Genomic DNA, 10,175 nt, shown 5'->3' with positions numbered 1-10,175 from the left:
ACCCTGTTATTCTGAATAGGAAATACTGGCCCATAGTAGGAAAGTGAAGAGGTAATTATTGAAATAGCTATACTTTGTAGTACGATTTATTCTTGGATTTACCCCCTCATTTAATATTACAGTTAGCAAGGCCACCCTGATTATGTCCAAACGCACACAAATACGTCAGATATGCCCCAGACCAAGGTGCGGTCCTACCCGTCAGGTGTGGACTATCTTGGTGAGCCCAGTATCTGGACAGATGCCGCATGCATTCCCGCCTGTACAAGAGATGCAGTGGTTACAAGGCAGTGACGTCCTTCCTGGCCCTGGAGCTCTGAGGCTGCAGCTGGAGTGAGGGGACACGCCTGCGAAGTGCAACCTAGGTAGACATGACGGAAGAAAACGAAGTAGCAAAAGACTGAAAAGATTAAACGCCATTTATCAGTCCAAATAACACTAATGAAGCAAATAGTCACTAAAGGCAACGCTAGGACGTTTTTAACAAAGTGACAGGGACCCAGACCTCGCATGAGGGGCGGGGCGTTTCGTGCGTCATGACGCACTTCCGCGGCGCGAGCTCCGCCCCTGCGCGTCCCGCCGCGGATTTGAACGCTGTTCCTGAGGAGACAACGGTGGCCCAGCACGATGCAGCCGAGGGTCGTCAAGCCACCAGGGCAGGATTTCGCAGTGGAGCGTCTCAAAAGCCGCTACGGGCTGGGTGGCTGCCGCCCGGCCGAGGTAAGACCTCTCGCTTCCTCCTCGCCCTCCCCGGGCCGCTCGGGGAAAACAGGTGGAAGGAAAGTTAGCTACAGGGGAGAGTAGTTCTGGACCGCAGATGGGTAAACGGTGGGCAGGTGGACAGAGTCACATACACAGGAAAAACTGAAAAGTTCCTTCACCATATGCTTTTGAAGGTTTATGTTCTACAAATCGTGGTATGTCATTGTTGAAAGTGTTTTTGAACTTTTATTCATAGTGACTTGAATGGAGTTCAAAAAACAATTTAACTCCTTTAAAAGGCTTATTTTGAAATACTTTCAAACTTAAAAAAAAAAAAGTTGCCAGAATCCTCTTCTACCCTTCTCTTGTATTCACCATTATTAAACTTTGCCACATTTGCTTTACAGTGCTCTCAGAGAGGAAGGGAGAGGGAGAGCTAGAAACATCAATGATGAGAGAGAACCACCCATGGGCCGCCTCCTGCACGCCCCCCACTGGGGATCAAGCCCTCAACCCTGGCATGCGCCCTAGACTGGAATGGAACCCGGGACCCTTCAGTCCGATGCTCTATCCACTGAGCCAAATGGGCCAGGGCTCTCCCTCTTTTTGACTCCCTTTCCATACAGACATTTCCCCCTGAACTATTTGAGGATAATTTGCAAACATCGTGACTCTTTACTGTCAGGTATAAATGCTTCAGTGTGTTTTCCTAGAAATAAGGGCATTGTCTTGTATAAGCAGAGTAGAGTAATAAATTCAGGAAACTTGACATTGGCACAATATTATGTATTTCATATTAAAATTTTATCAATAATCTCAGTAATGTCGTTTGTATACAAATATTTTCTCCTGGTGCAGATACAGTTAAAGCAAGCATTGCATTTTTTTTCTTTTTGTTGCCTTTAATTTAGAATAGGTTCTGAAGGCTTTGTCTTTTGTAATATTGATATTTTTGAAGAATATAGAACAATTATTTATTAGAATGTCTCTGTGGGTTTGTCTGATGATAAGATTAGATGCTGGTTATATATTTTTGTCAGGAATGTTACATGAATGGTGTGTGGTTTGCTATGTTCATCAGGAGACACTTGATGTTGCTTTGTCACATTATTGATGTTAACTTTGGTCACTTGATTAAGGTGGTGCCTACCAGATTTTTCCACTGGTCTAATTAAAGGCTAACCTTTGTACATAATTTATAGGGAACTATTTTGAGACTGTAAGTTGATTCTTAGTATACACATTAAATGTCATCATTTTTTTCTTTTTTTAGTATTCTGTTTCAAGTTTTGATCAGACTAAATCTAAGAGAAGATCTCTAACCTCCCCAGGTAAGCCCGTAGAGAATTTTCTGTATTTGGGATTTTAGCAAATTTAATTTGAGAGAAAAGACTTTTAAAAAATGTTTAGACTTAAATCACTATTGCCAGATGTCTTGTGACACTAAGCTTTATTCAGTCTGGTAATAATCTAATATTAATCATGATATTTGGGGTGAATGTGTAAGATGTCTTTAAAAATAAAATTGAATTTTTTTGGTGTTTCAATTACAGTATTTTTATATTAAAAATTAAACAGTATATTAGGTAAAGAAGGCTAATGGCTATTTTTTCACACAAGCTTTCCCAAGTTATTAGAGTAATTATTGCACTGGAGGAATTAAGCACATAAATTTATTTAATAAAGTTAATTATACTGTGGGATTGGATGTGTTGGAACATCATGTGGTAATCTGACTAACATGCATAGCTAATTAACCATTAGAGTTTTTATTTTTTTGATACTTCTTATGTAGTGTCTTTAGTAAGTGTAATCATTGAACTTGGAGATGATTTTAGCAGAAACAGTAATTAATATTTTTAAAAGTTCATTAGATGGTGGATTAAGGAATTTCACTTTTTTCCAAGCTTATTTCATTTTGAAATTTTGTAACAATCTTCTAAAACATTTGTTCAATATGAAAAAAATTCCAGTTATTACTGAGTCCAGTATCTTAAAAATATCTTGTAAAAATTGAATTTTAATTTTGAAAGTTGCCCTAAAACTTTCATCCTTCCAAAATATAACTGAAAAGTATAGGTCATTAAATTTCTGAGGGGGTAAAAATGAGTTTTAAATAGGGTGCATACAATTTATAAGTAATTCTAAATAGCTTATCAGAGAAGCTCTATTTTCCTTTTTTTGACTGAATTTAGATATAGGCTAACAGTTTATTAAACAAATCTTAATGTTTAAGTATATAAAATTGAAAATAAAATGTTTCATGGTTGAGGACTGATGAAATACCATAAGTATTTAGAAAGAGGGCTGGATTTTCAATTTTATTCTTTCTATTTGCTGGTTGTGTTATGTGGAAAAATTTGCATAACTTCTCTGATTCTTAGGTTTCTAATCATTAAAATAGAATTAAAAGCACCTATTCTGCTTGTTTTGAGGTGTTAGGATCAAATAAGGTAATGGATGAAAAAGCATTTTGTAATCAGTAAAGTGATATAGTATAAATGTAAGAATTGATGTTTATTTTCTAGAAGTTTGCATTAAGGAGACATAGATATAAGAAATCCTTTAACTAATTTTGCTGTCTTATCTTTAGGAGCCTTGAAAAATATAATTAGGTAAGTAATCTCTGCTGTTTTCTTTTTTCTTAATAGATGACTTGGATGTCTACTCATCGGGAGATAAAGTTGATTCCTTATTAAGATGGTATTCTGATGATAGAAAGCATTCCACTATACCTCTTTATAGTTCATCCAAGCACTTCAGTATGAACTGGTAAAGTACCCTGTATCCTTACTGTTGCTATCCCTTCAGTATCTCAAAAACACTGAGAAAAGGCAAAGGATGGATTATTTATGTGTTTGCTTTTTTCTGAGAGGAAGCATAAGCAGTCTGGAGCCTGCTGAACAGTAGTGTATGTCTAGTAGTGTGGTAAGCAATGGATTTTAGATAGGCTGAGAGAGAAAGAAAGAGAGAGAGAATGAAGTCTGGGAGATGCTAACTGGGCTGTGAGGGGTTAGTACAGCCGTGGGCAAACTATGGCCCGTGGGCCGGATCCAGCCCGTTTGAAATGAATAGAACTAAAAAAAAAAAAAGACCGTACCCTTTTATGTAATGATGTTTACTTTGAATTTATATTAGTTCACACAAACACTCCATCCATGCTTTTGTTCCGGCCCTCCGGTCCAGTTTAAGAACCCATTGTGGCCCTCGAGTCAAAAAGTTTGCCCACCCCTGGGTTAGTAGTTTTGTATAGGAGATTTTACCCTGGGTGAAACAAGTATACAAACAGTGGAAGCTGCCTGGCCAGTGTGACTCAATGCTTGAGTGTCGACCAATGAACCAGGAGGTAACAGCTCGATTCCTCGGGTTGCAAGCTGGATCCTCAGTAAGGGGCCAGAAGGCAGTGGATCATTGTTTCGCTCTCATCATTGATATTTCTATTTCTCTCTCTGTCCCTCTTTCTGAAATCAATAAAAATATACTTAAACACACACACACACACAAAACAGTAGTAGAAGCTAAGGTGAAATAAAATTCCAAATTCAATCTTATTAAATGCCAAAAATATGGCAGAAGGAAGTGCTATTTATATCGAGGGGTAAACATCTACACTAATAAAAGACAAAGATGCTAATTGACCGTACCTTCGCTACACCCCAAGCCATGCCCACCAGCCAATCAGAGCGACTATATGCAAATTAACGCAACCAAGATGGCGGCCGGCAGCCATGGAGCTGGAGCAAGCAGGAGGCTTGGTTGCCCTGGTGATGAAGGAAGCCAAGCTTCCCGCTGGCTGTTGCCTCCGCAAAAGGCAACAAAGTTTCAATTATAGAAGCTAAATAAATCCCAGGTACCTGCTTCCAGCCAGCCTCCACTTGGAACTTGGGTGGCTGGCGGTGTGGCCAGCCTGCAAACAGCCATCAGCCCGTCACGCAGGCTGGCCACATCCTCATGGGGTGAGGGTCCTCACTGGGGGGCTTGGCCAGCCTGGAAACAGCCATCAGCCCCTTACCCGGGCTGGTCAGGCACCCCAGCGGGGACCCCCACCCTGAAGGGGCTGTGGCCAGCCTGAAAACGGCCCTCAGCCCCTCACCCAGGCTGGCCAGGCACCCCGGGGGTCCCCCACCCTGAAGGGGCTGTGTCCAGCCTGCAAACAGCCATCAGCCACTCACCCAGGCTGGCCAGGCACCCCAGGGGGGACCCCCACCCTGAAGGGGCTGTGGCCAGCCTGCAAACAGCCATCAGCCACTCACTCAGGCTGGCCACGCATCCGAGCAGGAACCTCCTCCCTGAAGGGGGTGTGGCCAGCCTGAAAATGGCCCTCAGCCCCTCACCCAGGCTGGCCAGGAACCCCAGCGGGACCCCCACCCTGATCTGGGACACCCTTCAGGGCAAATCAGCCGGCCCCCACCCATGCACCAGGCCTCTATCCTATATAATAAAAGGGTAATATGCAAATTGACCCTAACAGCAGAGCAACTGGGAATGACTGGTCACTATGACACACACTGACTACCAGGGAGCAGATCCTCAATGCAGGAGCTGCCCCCTGGTGGTCAGTGCGCTCCCACAGGGGGAGCTCTGCTCAGCCACAAGCCAGGCTGACGGCTACCAGCACAGTGGTTGTGGTGGGAGCCTCTCCCGCCTCCTCAGCAGCGCTAAGGATGTCCGACTGCAGCTAGGCCTGTTCCCTGCTGGCAAGTGGTCATCCCCCGAGGGCTCCCGGGCTGCGAGAGGGATGTCTCATTGCCAGCTTAGGCCCAATTCCCCGGGGAGCGGGCCTAAGCCAGCAAGTGGTCATTCCCCAAGGGGTCCCAGACTGCAAGAGGGCATAGGTTGGGCTGACGGACCCTCCCGAGTGCACAAATTTTTGTGCACCGGGCCTCTAGTTTTGAAATAATGTTAAACAACAAAGACATAAACAGAATGAAATTTTGAGATAATTATGGAGGGAAAAAAGACAATTGTGCCTAAAATACCATATATTATTAAAGTAATTGATATTTGGTAGCTTAAATTTTTAATATAATTGTTTTATTCTCTACTTCAATGAATTAATCTATGTTCATCACTTAAAACAGTGTTCAGCACATAGAAAAACATTCAAATATTATCATTATTGTTGTTATTACTCATCATTCACAGAGTAGCCCAGTTGATCTGGATTCAGGATTTGGACATGAGGTATATTGACTAGAGCAGTTGTTCTCAACCTTCTGGCCCTTTAAATACAGTTCCTCATGTTGTGACCCAATCATAAAATTATTTTCATTGCTACTTCATAACTGTAATGTTGCTACTGTTATGAATTGTAATGTAAATATCTGATATGCAGGATGGTCTTATGCGACCCCTGTGAAAGGGTCTTTCGACTGCCAAAGGGGTCGTGACCCACAGGTTGAGAACTGCTGGACTAGAGAGTAAGGAAAGTGAAAATTATTTTAAAATATTTAAGAATTCATTGAAATTATTTTCTTATATTTAACTGGTAATTTTATAATTTTTTGCTTCTGGGTATACTTCAAATTATAATTTAATGCTTTTCTACTATAAAGGGTTTTATAACGTTGCACAGTTTTTTCACAATCCCTAGTTATGACCTAGTGTAGAATTATACTACTTTCCAGCACAGTAGCTGCATGTGGCTACTGAGTACTCGAAATAGGGCTTTTCTGAATTGAGTTATGTTGGAAGTCTAAAATACACATCAGATTGAAGAAAATGGGCCCTAAAATGTAAAATATCCTAATTTTAAAATACTGATTACATGTTCAGATGATATTCTTTTAGATATACTAGATTAAATATAACATATTGTTAGAATTTTACATCATTTTGTGTTTTTAATGTGGCTACTAGAAAATTTAAATTACCTTATGTGGCTTGCATTTTACTTCTTTTGAACAGTACTTTCAACTTTGAGAAAGTTCAAGTTTGAGATCATCTTTTTGGTGAGAACACTTGGGAGTCTAGTTCTCTTTCATCTTTTACTAGTTACATCATCTGTCAGTTACTTAAATGATTTAGGGTTCAGTTTCCTCATGTTAAACAATAATTCTTTTAGCACTGGGCCTCTAGTATTTGTATCTTTAGGAAGATACTTTTAGTGAGTTTACAGGATCAATGACTTACTTTTTATAATTTTACTTTTTGCTTTTAAAAAATGTTTATGTGCCCTAAGCAGTTTAGCTCAGTGGCTAGAGCATCTACCTGCGGACTGAAGGGTCCCAGGTTCGATTCTGGTCAAGGGCATGTACCTTGGTTGTGGGCACATCCCCAGTAGGGGGTGTGCAGGAGGCAGCTGATCGATGTTTCTCATAGATGTTTCTCACTATCCCTCTCCCTTCCTCTCTGTAAAAAATCAATAAAATATATTTTTTTAAAAAAATGTTTACATGTTACATTTTTCTCAATTGTGATGCTGTTAATATTTGAGAAGCAGTTTTATCTTTTTAGAATGCTATAGTAAACTTCTAGAATGCTTTGACATAATTTTTCTTAAAGCCTAGATGATGAACTGGATTCTTTTCATAATTTGAAGCAACGGGAAACAGAAGTAGAGTTAATTGAGAAGCATCATAGAGTTAATAGCTCCAAAATAACCAAGCAGTCTTTTAAAGAAGTAGAAAAAGGTAAAAGAAATATTCTTATTGGAATAATCATTTAAATAATAACTTTGTGAAGTAGCACACATAAAGTTTACACCATAGTGATAACACTTGTCCTCAGGTGTCTATATTTCTGTGTTCTCAATTTTTATAAACCATGAGATAGTTACATAAGGAAAGAAGAAAAATAAACTTCGTTTTTTTCCAGTAGTATTCCTAAACTCTCAAAACTTATGAAAATAAGTTAATCAAATGAATACTTTGTATAATTTCTTTAGTTCTTTTTCATGTCAGTATATGTTAGGAAGTGAGGAAAAGATTGTTAGTAGTATTTGACTAATCCTTTAATATTTTTAGAAAATATTCCAGGTTACTTAAGGTATGGCTTCCTTAGGCACTGAATTAGTAGTTAATCTCTATGTGTCTGGCTGCATAATTCTGTTAGGATTTTAGGGAAAGAGGCAATCAGAGATGAGGCCCTCTTGGCTGTAAGTTTTTGAGAGCACTATTGCCACATTGATAGCCATTATGTGGCATATAAAAATATAGGATAAAGCAGTCAAGATAATTCTGGCATTAAAACAAGAACATGCTATTTAAAGGAGGGGGTTATAGAAATTACATAATTACATTATATATTTACAGACATTGTATAAAGTTAAAAATAGGCAAAAACCAAATAAGCCTTATTTTTTTTAAAACAGAACATGATTATATTTAATACACAAGTTTGATACAATCAAAAAGTATAACAGAATAAAATAGTAAGAAAAAACATGGTATTTCATTTACAATGCATGAGAAATGGTTAACATCTTTAGTCATAAACAAGCTCTTAAAAATCAGTAACAGAGACAGTACAATGCAAGGAAACTGGAAAAAATAAAATTAAATAATACAAGTGTTGATTAAGCATTAAGCATATACGATGATTTAGCTGAGCAGTGATGAAGAATAATTTCTCTGTAATGAGCAGAATAAAGACACTGACACCTAATATTCTTCAGTTTTGGACAGTGTTGTACAGTTTGAACGCATAAATACTGGGAGGCAGGTTGATGTGAACTATCTATCTAAATAAAAATTGAGTATCCTTAGCGAGAGCAATTCCAATTCATTGGATTTATTTTAACAAGATAATTGAATAAATTCAAAAGGAATGATATGAAAGTATGTTTAATGCAGAGAAAATATGTAGCCAGTATAAGCGCCTAAAACACTACTTGCCTATCAAGGCAAATAAGGCCTTTTAAAAAAATATAAGTAGGAAAATTTAAAAAGAAGTGAAGCAGTGATTAACACTATATTTGGGTTAGTGGTTAATATATGACCAGGAATTTCTGAGGTAACTACATTTCTTATCCTAAACAGTTAATAGATGAGTGTTTTTGTGCACTTTAAAATCTATTATTGAAACAATTTCAAACTGAAAAGTAGCCAAAAGATCACAGAGAATTCTGTATAGTCTTCATCCACATTTTCTAAATGTAACATTTTTACTACCTTTGCTGTACCATTCTTTCCATATATATTACCTGAAATTTTTAAAGATACTATAATTCATATTTAAAGTAGTTCTTCCTGAAGATTATCTGTGAATACTTAAAACTAAATTAATAAAGTTTAAAACTTTTACTTTTTAGCAGTAGCTTGGCCAACTAATTTGGCCTCAAATTCAAGAAATTGGACTGAATGTTGTAGTGATGCAAGTGACTCTCCTTTGAAATGTGTCCGTTATTCAACATCTAAAGCATCAAATAAGCAGAGTTTACTTCCACATCAGATCAATCAGATATATGATGAATTATTCCAAATACATCAGAAACTGCAGGTAAGAACTGAATACTGGATTGAGTATTTAGAAATGTTTATGCTCTAAACATCAAATATTTACAAAATTTAAGTGCTTAAAAGGTATTTCATTTTGTTTTTGATAAGTGTGCCAAGACAAGATTGGAAGGGAATAAACACAATTTATAAGAACTATTGAAGAGGAAAATGTATTGCTGAGAGAAAAAATAAACAGTGGTCTTTTTTTTTTTTATATTTTATTGATTTTTTACAGAGAGGAAGGGAGAGAGATAGAGAGTTAGAAACATCGATGAGAGAGAAACATCGACCAGCTGCCTCCTGCACATCTCCCACTGAGGATGTGCCCGCAACCCAGGTACATGCCCTTGACCGGAATCGAACCTGGGACCTTTCAGTCCGCAGGCCGACGCTCTATCCACTGAGCCAAACCGGTTTCGGCAACAGTGGTCTTTTTACGTGTAGGTATATTTCTTAGATTTCAGACTTTTTAAAAAAATTCTTTAATGTTTAAAGTATTACATATGTCTCCTTTTCCCCCCATTGACCTCTCCCCAGCTGTTCTCACCCCCCAGCACATGCCCTCACCCCCCTACTGTCTGTGTCCATGGGTTATGCTTATATGCATGCATACAAGTCCTTGGTTGATCTCTTACTGCCTGCCCCAACCACCTGCCTTCCATCTGAAGTTGGTCAGTATTTTTTTTAAAATATATTTTATTGATTTTTTTCACAGAGAGGAAGGGAGAGGGATAGAGAGTTAGACACATCGATGAGAGAGAAACATTGATCAGCTGCCTCCTCCACACCCCCTACTGGGGATGTGCCCGCAACCCAGGTACATGCCCTTGACCGGAATCGAACCTGGGACCCTTCAGTCTGCAGGCCGACGCTCTATCCACTGAGCCAAACCAGTTAGGGCTGGTCAGTCTTTTTGATGCTTCTATGTCTTTGGATCTATTTTTGTTCATCATTTTATGTTGTTCATTATATTCCACAAATGAGTGAGATCATGTGATATTTTTCTTTCTCCAACTGGCTTATTTCAATTAGCAT

General features: G+C 38.7%; 1 protein-coding gene across 1 annotated transcript in view; it reads left to right on the top strand.

Moving 5' to 3' along the window:
* Positions 1-609: 609 nt before the first annotated feature.
* CCDC138 (coiled-coil domain containing 138) overlaps positions 610-10,175 on the top strand; it is a 204,581-nt gene continuing 195,015 nt past the window's right edge. Inside the window, exons 1-5 of the mRNA XM_023751377.1 lie at positions 610-720; positions 1,976-2,033; positions 3,354-3,474; positions 7,207-7,334; positions 8,954-9,141. Coding sequence (XP_023607145.1) covers positions 628-720; positions 1,976-2,033; positions 3,354-3,474; positions 7,207-7,334; positions 8,954-9,141 — 588 coding nt within the window. The 5' untranslated portion in view covers positions 610-627. The remainder of the gene's footprint in view (positions 721-1,975; positions 2,034-3,353; positions 3,475-7,206; positions 7,335-8,953; positions 9,142-10,175) is intronic.

Source organism: Myotis lucifugus, unplaced genomic scaffold, assembly GCF_000147115.1.
Source record: "Myotis lucifugus unplaced genomic scaffold, Myoluc2.0 scaffold_21, whole genome shotgun sequence".
In the NCBI taxonomy this organism is placed as follows: domain Eukaryota; kingdom Metazoa; phylum Chordata; class Mammalia; order Chiroptera; family Vespertilionidae; genus Myotis; species Myotis lucifugus.
Note: the sequence above shows the minus strand (reverse complement) of the source record. Positions and strands in the feature narration are given on the sequence as shown.